This window comes from Apus apus, chromosome 15 (genome assembly GCF_020740795.1).
Source record: "Apus apus isolate bApuApu2 chromosome 15, bApuApu2.pri.cur, whole genome shotgun sequence".
Classification (NCBI taxonomy): Eukaryota; Metazoa; Chordata; class Aves; order Apodiformes; family Apodidae; genus Apus; species Apus apus.
This window is the reverse complement of record NC_067296.1, coordinates 2959062-2979839: the sequence shown is the minus strand read 5'-3', so window position 1 is coordinate 2979839 and position 20778 is coordinate 2959062. Positions and strand designations below refer to the sequence as shown.

The 20778-nt window shown below is 51.4% G+C and overlaps 2 protein-coding genes across 2 annotated transcripts in view; one reads left to right on the top strand and one right to left on the bottom strand.

Moving 5' to 3' along the window:
- MYH7B (myosin heavy chain 7B) overlaps positions 1-5653 on the top strand; it is a 28190-nt gene extending 22537 nt beyond the window's left edge. Inside the window, exons 29-42 of the mRNA XM_051633328.1 lie at positions 444-570; positions 981-1099; positions 1338-1534; positions 1737-2086; positions 2619-2743; positions 3003-3118; positions 3221-3413; positions 3497-3700; positions 3816-3941; positions 4086-4256; positions 4514-4618; positions 4940-5035; positions 5180-5317; positions 5527-5653. Coding sequence (XP_051489288.1) covers positions 444-570; positions 981-1099; positions 1338-1534; positions 1737-2086; positions 2619-2743; positions 3003-3118; positions 3221-3413; positions 3497-3700; positions 3816-3941; positions 4086-4256; positions 4514-4618; positions 4940-5035; positions 5180-5317; positions 5527-5535 — 2076 coding nt within the window. The 3' untranslated portion in view covers positions 5536-5653. The remainder of the gene's footprint in view (positions 1-443; positions 571-980; positions 1100-1337; positions 1535-1736; positions 2087-2618; positions 2744-3002; positions 3119-3220; positions 3414-3496; positions 3701-3815; positions 3942-4085; positions 4257-4513; positions 4619-4939; positions 5036-5179; positions 5318-5526) is intronic.
- Positions 5654-6706: 1053 nt separating this feature from the next.
- TRPC4AP (transient receptor potential cation channel subfamily C member 4 associated protein) overlaps positions 6707-20778 on the bottom strand; it is a gene marked incomplete at its 5' end in the record, with an annotated part of 36960 nt that continues 22888 nt past the window's right edge. The window contains 10 exons of the mRNA XM_051633500.1: positions 6707-8783; positions 9693-9899; positions 10091-10203; positions 10401-10509; positions 12178-12318; positions 12659-12749; positions 13061-13144; positions 16361-16462; positions 18535-18593; positions 19303-19434. Of these exons, the coding sequence (XP_051489460.1) occupies positions 8646-8783; positions 9693-9899; positions 10091-10203; positions 10401-10509; positions 12178-12318; positions 12659-12749; positions 13061-13144; positions 16361-16462; positions 18535-18593; positions 19303-19434 (1176 nt within the window). The remainder of the gene's footprint in view (positions 8784-9692; positions 9900-10090; positions 10204-10400; positions 10510-12177; positions 12319-12658; positions 12750-13060; positions 13145-16360; positions 16463-18534; positions 18594-19302; positions 19435-20778) is intronic.

The window sequence follows — 20778 nt, the reverse complement described above, 5'->3', positions numbered from 1 at the left end:
TCTTGGCTATGAGGGCACATTGTTGGCTTAGGGACAACCTGCTGTCCACCAGGACTCCCAGGTCTTTTTCCCCAGAGCTGCTTTCCAGCAGGTCACCCCCTAACTTGTACTGCTTCATGGGGTTGTTCTTCCCCAGGTGGAGTACTCTACACTTGCCCTTGTGTCCCTCTTTGTCACTCAGTATTGCTTGTCCCTGTGTCACTACGGCACTGCTTGCAGGAGGTTTTGCTTGTCCCAGTCAAGTCTGGAGGATCTGGGAAGACATTTCCTGGGAGACCAACTGCAGGGAGGCACTGTTAGCTCAGCAGAGACAGGAGAGCTCCTGCCTTGTGTGCACATGGGATGCACTGAGCATGTCCCGGGCTGGGGCAGTCGCCGAGCCCCTCAGGGGGCAGCAGTGCTCCTCAGGGCTGCGGGTCTCAGGCTTTGCTTGGTGCCTGCAGGCCAGTGCTGAGAAGCTCTGCCGCACCTATGAGGACCAGCTGAGCGAGGCCAAGTCCAAAGTGGACGAGCTGCAGCGGCAACTGACGGACGTGAGCACGCAGCGGGGCAGGCTGCAGACTGAGAATGGTAAGGGGGTGGCAGCAGGGGACACGGGGCTGGCCTGGGGCTGGGCTTGCTCTGGAGGGGCTGTGGTTCAGGCAGGCAGGCTGTCCTGCTTCCCCCATGGACAACAGAAAAACAGCAGGAGCTCCATCTGGAGTGGAGGGCAGTCTGTGCTGTGCCCCCCTCGGGTCCTGCAGAGCTGCTTGTGGCTTGGCAAGAAGAGGACCTCTGTGTGATGCTAGTTGTGCTGGGGATGTGCTGTGGTCAGAAGGAGGGGTTCCTACCTCTCTGGCTTTGGTGTGCACCTCTTGCCTGGGTGGGGATACTGCTGGAGGTGTCCATGTGGCTGGAGACCACAGGCTCTGGGGATGCAGGCTAAGGCAGATTGAAGCCCTTTGCCCCCACGTAGCTGGTTTGGCTCTGTTTGAACCCAGGGGAGCTTAGTCGGCTGCTGGAGGAGAAGGAGTCCTTCATCAACCAGCTGAGCCGTGGCAAGACCTCATTCACACAGAACATTGAGGAGCTCAAGAGGCAGCTGGAGGAAGAGACCAAGGTGAGGCTTCTAGGGCATGGCTGATCTCTGAGTGTCACAGATCTCAGGCGTGTGTCCCACTGTGGCAGTGGCCCAGATACTTGGGCTGGGGAGGTGGGACATCCCCTTCACACAGGAGCACCCAGGGCAGCTCTTAGCCTTGGGAAAAACAGAAGTTCCCTCCCTCTGCCCCCAGTCCCAGCACCGTGGCTGGTGTCCTGGAGCCAGCTCCTCCTCTCATGAGCTCTCCCTTCCTCAGAGCAAGAACGCCCTGGCCCATGCCCTGCAAGCCTCCCGCCACGACTGCGACCTGCTGCGGGAGCAGTATGAGGAGGAGGTGGAGGCCAAGAGTGAGCTCCAGAGGAACTTGTCCAAGGCCAACGCAGAAGTGGCCCAGTGGAGAACCAAGTATGAGACAGATGCCATCCAGAGGACAGAGGAGCTGGAGGAAGCCAAGTGAGTCTCATGGCCGGAGCCTGCTCCTGGCAGGTGGCAGGTTTCTCTTCAAGGATGGGGCTTTCCCAGCTCCCAGGGTGAGACTGCACCCTCCTGCCCAGACTTGACTGGGTTTGGGCAGGCTGTGGCCTCCCCTCCTTAAGAGCAGCAGGGTGGGATGACACTGGGGCTGGGAGCACTCACCCCTTGCTCCTGTTGGCAGGAAGAAGCTGGCCAGCCGGCTGCAGGAAGCAGAGGAGGCTGTGGAAGCTGCTCATGCCAAGTGCTCCTCCCTGGAAAAGACCAAGCATCGGCTGCAGACGGAGATCGAGGACCTGTCGGTGGACCTGGAACGTGCCAACTCAGCCTGTGCTGCCCTGGACAAGAAGCAGCGCAACTTTGACAGGATCCTGGCCGAGTGGAAGCAGAAGTATGAGGAGACCCAGGCAGAGCTGGAGGCGTCACAGAAGGAGTCTCGAAGCCTGAGCACAGAGCTCTTCAAGCTCAAGAATGCCTATGAGGAGTCCCTGGACAACCTGGAGACCCTCAAGAGGGAGAACAAGAACCTGCAGGGTAAGACTGGGCTCAAGCTCCGCCTCCCTTGGACCCCTGCTCAGGGTCCTGCTCTCACAGGCAGCCTGTGGCTCCCCTGTCCTCAGCCATGTGGTGGGATGTAGGCAGGGAGCAGACCTTGCTGCTCAGCCAAGTCTGGCCCATTTCCTGCTTGGAGGAAAGCAGCCCAGCCAGGAAGCCAGCAAGTGTTCTACCCTCTCGCTGGTGACACTCTGGGCAGAGAGGCGGTGTCACTCGGGTCTTGTTTGCAAATGGACCATGTTCTGCTGCTGAGAATGCCATGGCTGTGGCATGACACTGGCTTGGAGGTGTTGCTCTTGGACAAGCATGGGTCCTTAATGCCTCTCCCACGTCCTCTCCTTACCCAGACTGCAGGGGAGCACAGCAGGGCCCAAAAATGTCCCCAAGCATGAGCTCAGCTGCTCTCTGAGGGGCTGGGGGGACATCAGCCAAGCCTGGGTAGGGGAAGTCACCTGCATGGGGCTGGCCCCACAAACTCACTCCCGACCAAACACCCTTCTGTCCCTGCCAGAGGAAATTGCTGACCTGACTGACCAGATCAGTATGAGCGGCAAAACCATCCATGAGCTGGAGAAGCTGAAGAAGGCCCTGGAGAATGAGAAGAGCGATATCCAGGCAGCTCTGGAGGAGGCTGAGGTGGGTCCTTGTTTCCCTCTGGTGATGGCACGTGCCTGCTGCCCTCAAGAGCCACTGGCCCACCTGCAGCAGCACCCCAGACTGTGCTGGCAGAGTCCTGAGCTGGGCTGGAACCCCCGGGCACCCACTCCTGGGGGTTGTGCAACCACAGCAAGGCACTGGGGGGGCTCCACCTGCCCTGCTCTCGTAGCTGTGGGGATATGGAGGGGGAGATCTCCTCCACCGGGGGCCACCTTCTCACGGCTGCTGCTGTCTCTAGGGAGCCCTGGAGCATGAGGAGAGCAAGACGCTGCGCATCCAGCTGGAGCTGAACCAGATCAAGGCTGATGTGGACAGGAAGCTGGCGGAGAAGGACGAGGAGTTTGAGAACCTGAGGTGTGCGTGGAAAGGGGTGGGGGGGGGACAGGTTGGGCCAGGGTGGCAAGGCAGAGCTGGGTGTCCCCAGCAGACGGGGCTGATCCATCGTCCCTCCCACAGGCGCAACCACCAACGTGCCATGGACTCCATGCAGGCCACCCTGGATGCAGAGGCCCGGGCCAAGAACGAGGCCGTCCGGCTGAGGAAGAAGATGGAGGGAGACCTGAACGAGATGGAGATCCAGCTGAGCCACGCCAACCGCCAGGCCGCCGAGTTCCAGAAGCTGGTCCGCCAGCTGCAGGCCCAGATCAAGGTTGGGTGGGATGGGGTCTGGGCGCTGCCCCTGCTGCCTTTCCCAGCTCCTCCTGTCCCCGCTCACCCTGCGCTGCCCGGCAGGACCTGCAAATCGAGCTGGACGACACCCAGCGCCACAACGACGACCTGAAGGAGCAGGCGGCCTCCCTGGAGCGCCGCAACAACCTCCTGCTGGCTGAGGTGGAGGAGCTGCGGGCAGCGCTGGAGCAGGCAGAGAGGAGCAGGAAGCTGGCAGAGCAGGAGCTGCTGGAGGCCACGGAGAGGGTCAACCTGCTCCACTCCCAGGTGAGGAGCTGCCAGATCCCGGGTCTCTGCTGGCACTGGAGCAGCAGGAGCCTGGCTGGCAGCGGGGCCGTGGGGAGCAGCTGGTCCCTGTGACACCGCCCTGCTCTGTCTGCAGAACACGGGCCTGATCAACCAAAAGAAGAAGCTGGAGGCTGACATCTCCCAGCTGAGCAGTGAGGTGGAGGACGCGGTGCAGGAGTGCCGCAATGCTGAGGAGAAGGCCAAGAAGGCCATCACGGATGTAAGGGCAGAGGGGGGGATGCTCAGCACCCTATGGGTTGGGTGGGTGGGTGGGAGGAGGGTCTTGGAGCTTCTCCACGGAGGCTCTGTGTGTGGCAGGGCTGCCTGGCCTTGTGGTGATGCCGCTCTGCTCTTGGCCTTGCAGGCTGCCATGATGGCAGAGGAGCTGAAGAAGGAGCAGGACACGAGCGCACACCTGGAGAGGATGAAGAAGAACATGGAGCAGACCATCAAGGACCTGCAGATGCGCCTGGATGAAGCAGAGCAGATCGCTCTCAAAGGGGGCAAGAAGCAGATCCAGAAGCTGGAGGCCAGGGTGAGGTGGCAGACCCCAGCTGTTACACCTAGAAGCAGGCGCCTGGCACTGCCCCATCCCCTGTGGCACCAGGCTCAGCAGGGCACTGTCCCTGTCCCAGCCAGGCTGTACCCCAGGGGGTCCATGGGCAGTCCCTGAGGATCTGCCAGCCTGGGGCCAGCTCCTTGCCTTTGCTTGGGATGGCTCAGCCTTGGCTGTAGCTCCTCTGAGCTGGGGCTGGCAGCAGGGAGCTGAGCTGGCCTCTGTCCACCCCCCAGGTGCGGGAGCTGGAGGGAGAACTGGATGTGGAGCAGAAGAAGATGGCCGAAGCCCAGAAGGGCATTCGCAAGTACGAGCGGAGGATCAAGGAGCTGAGCTACCAGGTACAGCAGCACCAGGGGCAGCTCCAGCCCGGCTCTCCCTGGGCTCACATCCTCTGCAGCACAGCCCTGGCTTGTTCTGGGTGCTGTGCTGGGACCAACAAGGGCAGGATGGGCTCCTCCCTGTCCCACCATCCACCACCTGCTCAGGGTCTCTGTCTTGTCCCTTTGCTGGCACATCCCAAGCGAGGTGCTGGGGGGACCAGGGCCAGCAGGATGGGTTGTGTGTGATGGGCCCTGGCACTCTGAGGCTCTTGGGGCAGCAGAGCTTGAGTGAAGGGGGAGTCTGCTGGGGTTCTGCTAAGGGGGCTGGGGCACTTGCAGGCTGAGGAAGACCGGAAGAACCTTGCACGGATGCAGGACCTGATTGACAAGCTGCAGAGCAAGGTCAAGAGCTACAAACGCCAGTTCGAGGAGGCGGTAAGTGCCTGTCCCCCTCCCGGTGCTGGCCTTCCTGGGGATGGCTGCGAGGGAAAGTGGCCATGAGGGTGACAGGGGAAGCTGCCAGCCTGGTGTCCTGGCTGTGCCCCACGTGCCCACCCACCCCTCAATGCCCCCCTCCAGGAGCAGCAGGCCAACTCCAACTTGGTGAAGTACCGCAAGGTGCAGCACGAGCTGGACGACGCGGAGGAGCGCGCAGACATCGCCGAGACCCAGGTCAACAAGCTGCGCGCCCGCACCAGGGACGTCATCGTCTCCAAGGTGAGCCCACCCACCCTGGGCAGGGGGACACAGGCAGGGCCCCCCGCCAGCCCTGGGGCCAGGGAGCAGCTCTGCAGCCCTTGGCTTCATCCTGCCTGACACTGCTGTCCTCACCTGCCCCCGGTGCCAGGAGCTGCAGGGTGGCAGTGCTCCCTGCCTCCGCAGACAGGGGTTCACCCACGTTCTTCTGGGTTGTTTTTTTTTGCCAGCACGAGTAGTTGGAGCCTACCTGCCAGCCCTGTCCTGCCCCCACCTGCCTGCTGGAGCATGGAGGCAGATGGCTGCAACAGTCACTGCCACCCTTGCACCACCTGAATAAATGTAGATGTGCCAGGACTTGCTCCCTTGTGTCTGTCATGGGGTAACCAGGGCCTTGGCCTCTGCCAGTTGGCATCTTGGGGCCACCTTTCACAGGCAGGGGTAGGAGAGAGGCAGAGACCTCCCCTCTCCTTGAGCCACTGCCCTGGGGTGTTCCAAGCTTTAGGTAGGGTCTGGGTAAGGAGCCCTTTCCTCATCACTTCCCACCAAAACACTCCTTCCTTCTCAGCTACAGGAGCCCAGAGCTGAGACAGAGCAGGGGCATGAGGATGGAGGACAGAACAGACCTTTCTGAAATGGTTCCTCCTTGGGAGAACATAAAAAAAAAAAAAAAGCCCAATTATTAGTCCTGCAGGGCAGAGGGAGGGTTGTTCCTGCAAAGAAAGACATCTCCACTCATTTCTTTAAAATAGATTTCTTTAATAGTTTCCATTTAATGCGTTTAATTGCAGTTAGTAAATTGGCATTAATCTGGGCAGCATGAACCTCAGCAATCCATGGGGATTTTTGAGGGACAAGGGTCCCACCTCCCCCCTCCCAGCACACAACCTACTGCCCCATCCACTGAACCAGCAAGTTCTCCCCAGCACCACATGCTCTGCTTCCTCCCAAAGCTCTCCCTAGGCAAGACAAAACAAGGATGGAGGACAGAGCTGCCTCGTCCCTCTCAAAATGAGATTCTTGAGGCAGTGGGCAGGGACAGATGAGCCCACAGGAGCGTGGCCCCCAGTGAAAAAGCACCTGTGAGCCCCCCTGCCCTTTCCCCAGGTCCCTGGGGAGCTGCTCCTTCACTGGATCTGCCCTGGGTTCCTGCCCTGTGCCCCTCACTTCAGCCACCTGCCCCCCCAGGGTGAGCAGGGACCCCAGGGTGACTCTGCTCCCAGCCCTGGGAGGACCCTGTGCCCAGGGCAGGCTGGAGCAGGCCCAGCTCAGCCTCAGACAGGCCACCAGCCAAGGACAGGCCCAGCTTGGTCCCTAACTCTACATTCCATAAAGAGATGGGAATGAGACTGTGCAGGTTGATAGCAGCAATCACTGGATGCACCAATTAACTAGACTATGGCAAAGGCATCCCTTAACTTAAAAGCCTTTTAATTTGAAGCATTTATTTTAAGTGTACATCTATTACAGTTAAGAAGCAAAGATACACCAAAAACACAAATACCCAAGAACAAAAAAAAGTACAGATGAGAAAGAAATTAGCTGAGGGGTGGGAGGGAGAGGTGGGAGGACCTTGATGAAGAACAGAGAGTTGCAGCTGCTGTAGCAGGGAGCTCCCTGACACAAAGGGGGCAACTGGGGTAACCTCACTGGAGCAGGACAGTCTGCCCAGGGGACTGAGCCCCCTGGGGAGGGACACAGGGATTCCCAGGAGCTCCTGCAAGGCTCCAGCTTTATGCACAAGCTCAGCAGCTCCAACCACCCTGCAAGCAAAGTACTGACTGCAAGTCCACAGCAGGACACCGGGGGGTGAGATCAGCAAGAGGAGAAGGGGGAGGTCTGGAGAACAAATCCTGCATCCGGGGCTGGAACCCTTGTCCACTCATCCAGGCCCCAGCACAGGGATCCTCAGCGTGGGTTTAGTTCTGCTGGCAAAGATTAGAGACAAAATCCTACAGCTCTGGGACATCCTCACCCCTGGCCACTCTCCAGAGGTTGGGCAGAGCTGAAGTCAAGTCATCTCGTCAAATAAGTTAAGAACATTTATAAAAATTCAAAGAAAACTGGTTTCTCTGAGCTGGAGCTGCAAGACATTTTTTGACTTCAATGCAATGGCTCAGGACTTCAGACTGAATCTCATTCCTGGGAATCTGCCTGTCTTGGAGCAACACAATTAATGTTGGTGAGCAGGCAGGAAACGTCCAGGCTTGGCAATCAGGACAGCCAAAACCCAACTCCCCCTTTCCCAACATATCCTACAAAGTTACTTTCAATCCAACCAGGAGTGTTTATTCCCAGCACTTAACACATTCTGATTAAAATAGATCCAGGAAAAAAAAAAAACAACACACCTGACATCTCCAGTAAATATTGCACTTCAAGATTAATGTGTGTGTTGATATTAAGGACTGAAAGCAGAGACTGACCCTAAGACTTCCAGGCATAGCAGGTTAGCATCAAGAGCAATGGTCCTGAAAAGGATTTTAAAACCAGTTTAGTTACCCAAGAAGGGACAAGCTGCAAGTTTAAAAAATTAGTACATTTTAATGCTAGTGCTCCATGAAAAAGCCAACCCCTATTGCAATTCCACCACTGCTGAAATGTCTCTGTTCTCCGCAGATATTGCAAAACACCTTTGGATGGGAAGGATCTGCAGGGAAGAGCAGGAGCAGAGGTTCTCTCCTAACACACAAACAGACAGCTTTAGTACCAAATGATCCAAAAGTAGATGGTAAAGAGGTGACTGGAGCCAGGGCTCTCAGGAATTAAAAGCACACACACACACACTCTCACACTCTAACCAACCCTAAGCCCCTGGTTCCAAAGCCCAACGGAAGTTACACCTGAAGGGAGTCCTTGTGGTGGCTCTGCACGTGGCTGGTGAGTCAGGTCCCAGTCAGGCTGGCTCCTTGGACCTCACATTTGGAGGGCAATTTCTGTGCTTTTTGACTTGCTAATTCTGGTAGCCATGAAATACAGCCACATTGGCACATACAGAATATCCTCATCTGTCAATTAAAAAAAACAACCTCTGACCAGCCACGCGGGGCTGGGAGAGAGAGGGAAGGGGGGGAAAAAAACAAAATCAAGAGGCTGGTTTTTTGCAGGTGAATATTTTTATCCCAGAATAACTGGAAGATACATCCCTGAATGTGTTGCCCAGAGAGCTTTCCAAGTCTCTTTTGTTAAGAGATCAGAGCTGGGGGTCGGGAGAGGGCTGGGGTTGTGACAATGCAGGAGGGCCCGGCGCTCCGAGCCGCGCACACACACACACTACACAGCGTATCCCTGAAAATCCACGGGCTGAGGTGCCCCCCGAGTGCTGTCCTTGAGAGCCCAGGGTGAAGGGTTACTCCTCAGAAAAGTCTCTGTCAATGTCCATGTATGCCTCGTCGATGTAGCTAACTATGGCACAGGGGGATGTCCGGTCTGGACTGAGCAGTATAGATACAGTCTCTTTCCAGTAGGTAAAACTAATACATGAGCTCTGTGGGAAGAGATGGAAAGGCTGGTTAGCGTGGTTCCCAGGCACCAACAGGCAGCAGAAGACACACCCCAGAGTCAGTCAGCAGAGAGCACTGAAATAGCTTCCTACTCAGCCTGACTTCCCCAGCCACAGTTTCACACCTCAGGTTCCCCATTCAGCGCAGCCTCCCTGGGGTGTGGGGCAGAAGGGGTGGGTGAGTGGATGTTGAACCAACGCCTTTCACAACCAGCCCCACCATCCATCCACGGGCTGAACTCCCAGCACCTGGGGCAACTACAGTCCCGCTCAGAGCAGCACAGGACAACCAGCAGCCCAGACTTCTCCTTTGCTGTCCAGCCCAAACACAAATGGTGCTGCAGATCATGCCACTGCTGGCAGTAGCTCCTGCTCCTGGGGTAGACAGAGACAATACACCCTCCCCACTCACATCCCTCCTGCACTGTCCTCTGCAGGCCAACAGGCCTCTCCAGCAGCCCTACACCACATCAGATCTTACCCAAAGCCTTCACACACTGGACAACTATTTCCATCCTCCCAGCGGCCCAAGATGCAAGTACCACAGTGTGCACACACAGGGACAGTCTGGTGAAGGTCACATCTAGTCTGGGAGCTGGACTCTGCTGCCACCTCACCAGCCCTGCCTCTCAAACCCACTCAGCTTTGGCAAGTCTCATTCTGTGTGCCAGAGCCAAGGCCTGAGGTGTTGTGTGCAGGGACACCCAGCACCCACCTTATGGTCTGACTGCCTGCAGGAGGGACCTGACTGGGCAAGGTGGTGTGACAAGCCCAACAGAGCACCAGGCTGAGGGGCAGAACCCGCTCCCTTCTTTCCCTTCACAACCTCCCGCTTCCCATTTTTACCAGGATATTGCTACGAGTGGTTCTTGCTGCAGTGAGAGGACCACATACATTTTCTAAGCAGGTGCTGTCTTTGTCCTTGTTGAGGTAATGCTGCTGCCAGAATCGCAGGAGACTGTGGAAGTTGTTCAGGATGAAGCCCGGGTATTTTTCCGTGTATTCCATCTGTTGCAAAGTGCGCAGATAAAAAGGCAGCTTCTCTTTCCTTCGGGCCAGCATGAGGATGACTAAACTTGTGTTCAGACAACTGACATTTTCCTGGAAGTAAGAACAACATGGTAGGTTAAACAGTAACAAAAGGGGACACCAGTTGTACCCAGGTCCTTACAAACGGTGCTCATGGGAAACACACAGAGGTGCTCCGGAAGAAACCAGGTTCCTCCCTCCTCCCAGCCCAGTTCCCCAGTAGAGAATCAGCCAGAGAACTGCCAAGCCAGTCTGCTCTTTACCTGTGTCAGTGTCTGCACGTGGATAATGTTAATGAGACGGAACAGGAAGGACATCCTCATGGACATCTGGGACATGTAGGACAGCAGGCGGCACTCGGACAGCACTTCTGCAACTGCAGCAGGAGGAGACAGACAATCACCAGCTGCTTCCAGCTCAGGCACGTGGGTCCGAGCAGTAAGAACTGCTGCACAGGCTGCAGCAACCAGCCTGCAAAGGGGCATTTCTTTGTCTGAAGCCAAAACTTCCCAAGGCCAGATGGAGAACGTCCTCTGTCACTACCGACCCCCCTCCCCACTCCTTGTTCTTTACCTTTCGCATCAGACTGGTTCTCAAACCGGTCCAGGGACAGCGTGATGCAACGCACCAGCATGTTGGAGTCAACCAGTGAGCTGTTGATCTGATTCAAAAATATCTGGAACTGAAGAGAAAAGACAAGTGCTGCATTAAAGAAAACAAACAAACAAAACATCCTCCTAGGTGAACAGTCACAGAGGAGGGCTGGCAGAACCTTTCAGACCCTTTTCAGGATGCACGTGGCCAAGAGGTCTGCTCACCCTGTTGGCACAAGAACAGGTCAGTGAACACAAGCAGGGAGAGCTACAGAGAGGGTTTGGTGAGGAGGGCAACAGTAAGTGTTGTCCAGACTTTAGACACTGAAAAGAATCCTCTTCTTGAAGGATACTGGACAAACCACCTTGAGTTCTGAGCACAAGCACCTACAACATGCGCTCCACCAACATAAGGCTTCGCACACATGGACAATTTCCCCTTCCCTTCAGAAACAAGAGTGAGGTTCTGAATCCCAAAACACTCAGGTTTCATTTCCTTTTTTGTTGTCTCTAACAAGAATAAGAGGAATTATATGCTTCCAGGTCTGCCTCATCCACTCCAAGCCAATACTGGCACTGAGAGGTGACCAAAACATCCCTAGAGCAAGTAAATACTCAAAACCACCAGGGAACAGAAAAATACTGAAGTTCTAGCAGGACTAAAAACTTTTTTGAAGCTGTGTCACTTCACAGAGAGCAAGATTTCATACAGTGCTTGTTCTGAAAGAGGGAGATGAGACAGCATGACTGTGGCCCTGGTAGTTCCTCCAGCTCCATGTTTTCCTACCCTTCTTTTGTACAGCAGACAGAGCAGGGCAAGCAGTGAGGGATTCACACAGCATGAGAAGGAAAGAAATTATAGATCAATAAATAGGAAGCACAAAGTATCAAGACATTCTCTAGAATCTGTATGAGTTTATTTACCAGGAAACAACCTGAAATTAAATACATCCTGCTTTTAAATACTTCTCTGCTTCTACTCTCCAAGGTCTGCCAGACCTAACAGCCACCAGAGAAAAACTACAGCAACATGGGCAGGAGTATGAGGTAGTTCAAAACCCAACCAACAGTTGATGTTCCATGCACAAAGTGCACAAGAGCATGAAACCACATTCTTGATCTATATATGCAACAAAGTTTTAGAAGTAACTGCATCAGCCATGACTTCTTAAAATGCCAGGAAGTTCAAGTAACATCAAAGATGTCTCTTTCTGCAGTATCAAATATTAATGCACATATTTTAAGTCATCCCCATGAAGAACCCACACTCCAAGCTCCACTAAAAGATTGTTTGGAGCCCGTCTCATTGTCTACAACAAACCCAAACTCCAGTGACTTCACAGAAATTGTTCTATCATCTTGGAGCCCTCACCCCAGACCTGCCTGATCATGCAACAGGGCAATGTTTTATGACCAGCTCAGCACTTGCTGACTCAGAACACCTGGGAGCACTTACAGAATTATGGAATGGTTTGGGTTGGAAGGGACCTTGTAGGTCATCTAGTTCCAAACCCTCTACATGGGCAGTGACACTTCCCGCTAGACCAGGTTGCTCAGAGTCCCTGAAACTTGAGTGTACCCAGGAACATCCAGATTTGTGAAGAGATTTCCATGTTTACTGAGCACCAAGCTCAACCATCACACCAAGCTCAACCATCACACCAAAACCAGGAAACAAATCTGGCTTTCCCGGTGCTACGTTTGCTTGTAAGAGGTTGTAATTTGACCCACTGGGGACAACTTTTACAAATATTTACCTTCTCATCTGTGTTGATGTACTTGTTGAATCTCTTGAATGCATCAATATTGAATTTCATCAGTTCTCCCAGGAGGTCAAAGTAACTCTGGAGCACATCTCGTGACTTGCACTCACTATCAACAATGCAGTAGAGAATATGCTGGTGTGGGAGAAAAACATGTTATGGCCACAGTTTAGCCCAAGCCAGCAGCACAGCACAGACTCTGATTTCATCACTATTTAAAACATTTATCTGCAGGTTTAGCTCTTAAGAGGACAGAACTGAAGACAACAATTCAGGTGAGTCTTCTGTCAAATGAACTTCCCAGGCTGTAGAACTGGCCACCACAAGCAGAATTCACAGATGCTTTGCAAAAGTTGCCCTATTCCCAGTATATACTTAACACTACATTTTTACCCTCTTTTGAATTAATTACAGATAAATCCTTCTGGATGGCTATGGAAATACATTAGAGGAAGTCTGACATGCACTTCATTACCTCCAGGAGCCCTCTCTTGAGCAGGAACATCTGGTCTGCATAGGAGGTGGTGCCTCGCAGAAAACTTTCAACTGCCCTTGCTTGCCAAAACCTGAGAAACAGAAGAAATGAGGTTTAAATTCTGGAGCAAGGGGAGTTATTTTATTCCAGACCTAATTAAAATCAAATTTCCTCAGGTTTCATTCCAGTGTGAAGCTGGATTTGGATATGTTGAACCTGGCTATGCTGGGTATGAAGGGCCATGCAAGCCCTGCCGTTCTCCCCCACCTCCACTGTCACTGTGGCAAGTGCAACAAAATCAGAGCTCTTCACAGCTTCTGATTGTCAAGTACTTTCATCTGCTGGGAGCTGTATGAAAACAGTCAACTGGAAACAACCTATTACAGAGCAGAGGGAACCCACCTGAAGGAGGATTCAGCTGGTTCCTTCTTCATGACCTGCAGCAGTCTGGTCAACAAGCCTCTCTTCCCATCACAAACAAGACTCCTAGAACATGTGAAGAAATGGCAGCATGAGGCAACACTGCACCTTGTAGAACACTGAATCCAGTCTTTTTCCCAGAGCTTTTAATGAACAAAATCCCAATATTAACTACACAGTACAAATATTAACTTGCATTACTAGTTCTACGAGGTATTCCAATTGCCTTCAGTAAATACCTGCAACATGACTTTTAAATAAATCCTAAAGAAAAATGATTCATACTCTCAGAATTGTCATGATTTCAGAAAGACCAATTCACATCTTGTAGGAATGAAGAGATTAGACATAAACACGTAGCACATTTGAGCTCAGGAATGAAAGCAGCCAATTTTAGGCCAGGGACTGAGCAGTGCTGCCTGTCTGGCTACACAAACCATCCCACAGAGGTAGAACAAGTTACTTCAAGTGGCACCCAAAAACCAGCCCAGGGTGCATGGTAAGCATCCTTGCTGGGCAGCCAAGGCCCAGCTGACAGAGCCCTTGTGGGAAGTGGTTTTCCTGGTCTGTTCCTGCCAACACTCAAGGCAGATCAGAAACTCTGCAGGCTGCAAAAAGGTGTTTACACACTTGATCCACTTCCTTTCAGTGTGCTCCTAAGAGGGTGAATTTTTCCCCCTAAACCCCTTTCTGAACAAAGCCAAAAAGGTTCCTGTGCCTAGAAGGGTCCGAGTCATACAGACACCACTTCTTCCCAATTAGGTACAGAATTATGACAACAGTAATAATAATTACAATCCAGAAATCCTCTGAGAGAATTCCATTTTGAAGCAAGGTAAAGCTGCTCTATGCAGACCAAGTCCCTGCTGACACTCTGGGGAGAATTCTGACATCTGAATTCTAAGAACAATGTGAGGTTTACACCCCGTGAGGTCTACACAGCAGAATTGTGCATGAAATCAAAATACTCAATCTAACAGATACTAAATTATAACACTAGAGAACCTCTAAGTGGTTTAACGTGTTAATCTAACAGAGCTTCCTCTAGTTATTAGCTGTTCTTAAAATAAAGACTGAGCAGACACACTTAGAGCTGTTTATACAGACTGCAAATGGATGTGTGCACAGTCTGCTCCTGCATCTCTAATCTAAGATTTATTTGCAGCAGCAGTTCATACATTAGAGTGATCCCAGTTTACTTTCCAGGTCTGTCTGCAATGTCTGCTGTGAGAAAGGCCAAAGAGGCAGACCCAACCCATCATACTGCATCCTGGGCCATGAACTCAACCCCCTGGTTTAGATTGGAGTTTGTTTGAAAAGTGCTTTACTCTGAGCACAGACACACTCGAGATTTGCTAATGATTGTGAAGGTCACACACCCAGACACCTTGCTGCAACGTTTCACTGAAATTAAAGCAAGTGAGGTGGACAGAAGGACCTCAAATGAAATGTGAGGTGTGAGGGTGGTGAGACACTGGCCCAGGTTGCCCAGGGAAGCTGTGGCTGCCCCATCCCTGGAAGTCTTGAAGGGCAGGTTGGATGGGGCTTGGAGAAGCCTGGGCTGGTGGGAGGTGTCCCTGCCCATGCAGGGGGGTTGGAACTGGATGATCTTGAAGGTCCCTTCCAACCCAAACCATTCTATGATGATTCACAGAATCTCAGGGGTTGGAAGGGACCTGGAAAGATCACCCAGCCCAACCCCCCTGCCAGAGCAGGGTCACCCAGAGCACATCACACAGGAACGTGTCCAGGTGGGTTTGAATGTCTCCAGAGAAGGAGACTCCACAGCCTCTCTGGGCAGCCTGTCCCAGGGCTCTGTCACTCTCACAGGAAAGAAGTTTTTTCTGATGTTTACGTGGAACTTCCTGTGCTCCAGTTTGCACCCATTGCCCCTTGTCCTGTCACTGGACATGACTGAACAAAGCCTGGCTCTGTCCTCCTGACACTCACCCTTTACATATTTGTAAACACTGATGAGGTCTCCCCTCAGTCTCCTTTTCTCCAACCTCAAGAGACCCAGCTCCCTCAGCCTTTCCTCATCAGGGAGATGTTCCACTCCATCATCTCTGTGGCTCTGCCCTGGACTCTTTCCAGCAGTTCCCTGTCCTTCTGGAACTGAGGGGCCCAGAACTGGACACAATATTCCAGATGTGGCCTCACCAAGGCAGAATATAGGGGCAGGAGAACCTCCCTCGACCTACTAACCACATCCTTTCTAACCCACCCCAAGATGCCACTGGCCTTCTTGGCCATAAGGGCACACTGCTGGCTCATGGTCATCCTCCTGTCCACCAGGACCCCCAGGTCCCTTTTTCCTACACTGCTCTCCAGCAGCTCAGCCCCCAACCTGTACTGGTACATGGGGCTGTTCTTCCCCAGATGCAAGACTCTGCACTTGCCCTGGTTGAATTCCATCAAGTTTCTCCCTGCCCAACTTTCCAGCCTGTCCAGGTCTCACTGAATGGCAGCACAGCCTTCTGGTGTGTCAGCCACTCCTCCCAGTTCAGTGTCATCAGCAAACTTGCTGAGGCCACACTCTGTCATTGATGAAAATACTGAAAAGCACCAGTCCCAGCACCGACCCGAGGGACTCCACTAGTCCCAGACCTCCAATTAGATTCTGTCCCATAGACCACAACTCTCTGACTTCTTCCTTTCAACCAGTTCATGATCCACCTCACTACCTGACCATCAAGACCACACTTCCTCAGTTTACCTATGAAGATGCTGTGGGAGACGGTGTCAAATGCTTTACTGAAATCAAGATAAACCATCATCTATCCACCTAGGTACTCCCTCATAGAAGGCTACAAGGTTGGTCAAACATGACTTTCCCTTGGTAAAACCGTGTTGACTGCTCTTAATGACCCTCTCATCCTTGATATGCCTAGAGACAGTGTCAAGAACAAGTTGTTCCATCACCTTTCCAGGGATGGAGGTGAGGCTGACTGGTCTATAGTCACCTGGGTCCTCCTTCTTGCCCTTCTTGTAGACTGGAGTGACATTTGCCATCCTCCAGTCCTCAGGCACCTCTCCTCTTGCCCATGACTTACCAAAGATGATGGAGAGTGGCCTAGCAATGACTTCCACCAGTTCCCTCAGCACCCGTGGGTATTTTCCATCTGGACCCATCGATTTATGGAGGTCCAGATTGTTTCACTGACCCCCAACCCAATCTTCATCTACCAAAGCAAACTCCAGGAAACAGGTGCTATCAAACCTCCAACCTAAGTGCTTGCAAAATGTTAGAAGCTGCTGAGCTGACCCCCCATCCCTGCTCACCTGTCTGTGTTGACAACTGCATCCACTTCAGGGATGTTGGCTTTATGGGAGATGGCACTCAGTTCATTCAGCTCCTGGCTGTTTAGAAGAAGGTACTTGTTCCTAAAGTGAGACAGTTGGGGAGTGGGGGAGAAAAATGTGATGAATTCAAGAGGCAGGCAAAGATCCAATGCCAAGGAGAGTAAAGCCACGTGCCTAGGAGGGCTGCAGGCCTGGGCACTCAGCTCCCACTTCTCCAGCTCTTCACGGCCACTCACACTCCCCTCCACCACAGCACACACCCAAGTCAGCCCTACCAGCTGCTCCAAAAAGCCTCCTCCAAAATTCACCAGAGGCAAGTTTCTACACTGATCAGCTTCAAGAGGCTGGCTCTTTGCTGACCTGTTCAGAATCTCATGGGGTTTTTTGAGTATCTGCTTCCAGACGACAGTCATTTTGGAAAATCTCTTGCTGAATTTCAGCAGAGTTAATAGCAAATTCTTTCACAGTTTGCTGCAGTCTCTCTCTGCCTTACAGTGACCATGCTCTTCATCAGCAATAAATCTCTGTTACAGAGCAGAAACTGCAAAATCAGTACTCAATCCACCTGGTACTTACTACTCTGAGCAAACTGCTCACTCTGGAAATTTTTTAAAGCTTCACGGAATGTAGACAAGAAAGCAGGGATGGACACAAACCCAAGGAATTTGCATGAAATGCTTTACCAAACACAGAACTTTTCACAATGAAAACCAATTGATCTGTATGTAAAATAAATTAAATGCAGAACAAGCCTGACAAAGTGGAAATGTAGCCCAGAGGCTGACTTTGACAGACCCCCTCCAACTGAGGCTGCCATGGGCAACTCCTTTTGATCTGGATCAACAGGTTTCTGATATGAAGATAAAGTCTCTCTCTCCATGCAATCAACAAGTGCTGCACACTTGGTTTATACACAATTGTGCTGCAGTCAATCCTGGCATGTAAATACTTGCTCTTCCTGTCCTCAGCTAACCCAGCTTATCTGTGATTCCACGGAAAGTTCATCTAACTGTTTGTTTAAAAGCCCTAACCAGATTCCACACGTTCCCCTTGCTCAATGCTCCAGCTGGAAGTTGTTTTCTGTTTGAAGACTGAGATCTTTGTAGTAACCACTTGAGTAGGAACATCACCTAAAGAGATTTTACTAGAAAACCTGGAGAGATTCCTGGACAGACAATGCCTTGCATGGGGATTTCCAGTCAACCCTTCCCTGCTGTTCACAACACGACCAGCAGCTCCCCATTTTTAAAGCTAATACTTCCTGATCAAAAATGCTAATACTTTCAGCATTTCAGCATAGAAACCTACACAAAAATATGACCCCAGCTGTAGATAAGACCAGCTGGGCAAGAAGTGAAGCCATAGTTAGTGCAATATGCCTCAAGTGCAGATGTCTATGAAGAGTAGGAAACCATCTTCCAGGACTGAACTAGAGCAACAGGATATTGATAGAAGGCAAGATGGGTTTCTGCAACCAGGCACCAAGTGCCTCTGTACCAGCAGGAGGTGTGTTTCTTGAGTAAAGCAATACAAAAAGAAATTAAAAACCAATTTAAAAATCTGCATCACCCCCCGAATAGCCCAGCAGACTCAAACTGCCTTCTGAAGGCAAACAGAAGCTTTCTTCCTATTTCTAACTCAGGTCCCCCATGGCTAGGCTAACAGAACCCCTCTAACATGTTCCCATCCAGTTTAATCAGGTCTTCTCCATTGCTTTCACCACGACCTTCTACCAGCCTTTGTTTCATTCTTGCTGCACTCTGAATTACACCTGAACATGCCCCCACAGGGCAGGTATGTGAGCACTCTGGCTTGCTACCAACTCCCAGAGAAGACACACTGACAGCATCATGAAAGCTGCCTCCTTATTTCTTCAGCCAGCAAGTGTTAACTCGTCACACAGAAGTTTCAGTTCGTTTCAACACGAAGCAAAATGGGCTATTTTTAATCATCAACAGACATACTAAGACATGCCCACTGGAGAGCATATCCCAAGCCTTTTCATGGCAGGAGCTGAAAGGCATGGAAACATCTGAATGGAGCTTCAGGACAGCACAATGCTCTTCCCATGGAGCCTGCACCGTGCCCAGGACACCCACTGGAACCAGGCAAACACTGCCCAGCCACAACCCACCACAGCCTTTCATACTCACTCGTGGTGATCACTAAAGCTCTGAAGAAGCCTCAAGAACTGTATCTTTAAAGTAATGTCCTAAAAAGAGAAGAAAAAAGGCAAAAGAATTTGCTTTAGGATTTTGGGATGGCATGAAGTTACTGCGCTGACCCAAACTGAGTTGAAAACCTCTGCAAATCAAAGCCATTTGGACAGCAAAGCAAGTGACTTGCAGAAATGGAGAAGGCTGCACTTTGCAGGCTTCCCATTATAGAAGAGGAGATTGCCTCCAAGCCTATGCATGGAACTGTTATCAAAATCTCTTCTCACTGTAAAGGCAAAAGCAGCTCATCACTGTATTGAATGATTTAGAGTATCTAGGCTTGGGGAAAACAAACAAAACAAAAACACAGAACACCCATGCCCCATCAAAAAAACCCAACAAAATAAATGTAACCTCTCCCCAAAAAAGTGACACCAATTCATTCTTTGTTCTGTGCCTCTCCTTGCCAGACCCACTAGCTATTGTTTCCTTAAGCTTTGGTTGTCTTCTACCTTTGGCCTCCAGGGAGGGAGCACAGAATGTACCCTTTTCTCAGCTGCCAAACTTAGAAAAAGGGGAACTGGCCTCTGTTAAACTTCTAACATGACTCAAAGATAAAGACTTCAGTGAAAAGAAGTCATTCACAAAAACCTGAATGCTACCACATCTCAAGTCATTCATGACACAATCCCTCAGTTAATCACTACAACTCCTCAGTTAAGTGCTAAGATAAAAATCCAGTAAAGAAGTTAGAAAGTTACTCACTGGGCTACAATCACAATTTTGATTGTGTCCGTGCAGAACAAGAGCTGAAGCTGAATGCTTTCTCCAGATGAGTTTGTCAAACAAGTTGTTGAGGCCAGGAATCAGTTTGAACTCTGCTATCATTTTATGAACCTGGAAAACAAAGAGAAGCACATACCCATTTGCTGCAGCCTCAGATATGAATATAATGTTGCCTGGTAAACAGATGGGCACAATTATGTCACCTTCTGACAGCAGAAAGAGTGAATTCCTTTATCAAACAGTGTGTGTCTGTGTTAACATGCACACTAACCACAGTGTGTCATTAGCTTCCATTTAGTGGACACAGAAAACAGACACTTTGGGAGAAAGTTGTTAGCCAGTGCTTCTGGAAGCAGCTTTGGACATTGGGAGATCCCTTACAGCACACTGAAAATACATCTACACTTAACCTCTCTGTATCACAAAACCAAGCTGTGAAGGTGCTGCTGCCAGGCACCTACTGAGGGTCCTTCTCCTTCCAAGTTCAGGCAGCAGAAGCTGAGGGAGCCCTCTGACCACAACAAAAAAACATTAACCATTTCTGTCCAAGTGATCCAGGCAGGAGTCCTGAGCACAGCAGAATCCAGCAGTAACACAACCACACTGCAGTTCAAGCACTGCTCCTTCAGGTTAAGAGGAAGCTCAACTTCTTCAGAAAATGCTCAGAGGAAAATGCCAAACTTCTCAGCTTTATTTACTGTTCTGCTTGCCAAGCCAGGACATGGTACATCATGGCATGTCTGAAACAGGCTACAGAGCTACTCATGGAAACAAGGTCATAATTTTGGTGTGATCAGCTGTTGAATACCTTCAGTCCAAGTTTTGGTGCTTCTGATGTAATTTGGAAGATGAGGAAGAGGAGAAATACAGTGGGACTCTCATCCAATATAGTACAGATGAAAACCACACATGCTTGGGCAGCCCAACGTGCTGCAAATATTCAGTGCCCAAGGCAGTAATGGACATGTTCCTTAAAATCAAGTCACCTAAAGAACAACCTAGGTCATCCCTGGGATGCAGAATTATTACTAGCACTACTACAAGCAGATCAGTCCATTTTGTTCTATTTCCTCAAGCACCCGAATGAGTGAAACAGATTTGAAGCTGATGCTATTTTACAGGTTTTCACTGTTATTCTTGTTCACAGCAGAGCTGATGGCCTTGAGCATCCCTCTTGGCTGTAGCCACCAACTTTCCCACCTACATGGAAATGACATTCCTGCTGCTGGGCATCTCTGAAGATCCCACCTGAGGAGGCCTGCAGCCCCTTTCCTCCTCACCCACATTACCCTGACAGATTGCAAAGCTGGGAGTCCCTCGGTGCTCCCTGACACTTTGATCTAGTCACAAGCCTCCAACAAAAGCAGCTCTGAGGAATCTGTCCCAACAAAGCCCTCCCTGTAGTGCCTGTTCTCTCAGGGGCCAGCACGGGCACAACAGGATGAAGCCAAGCAC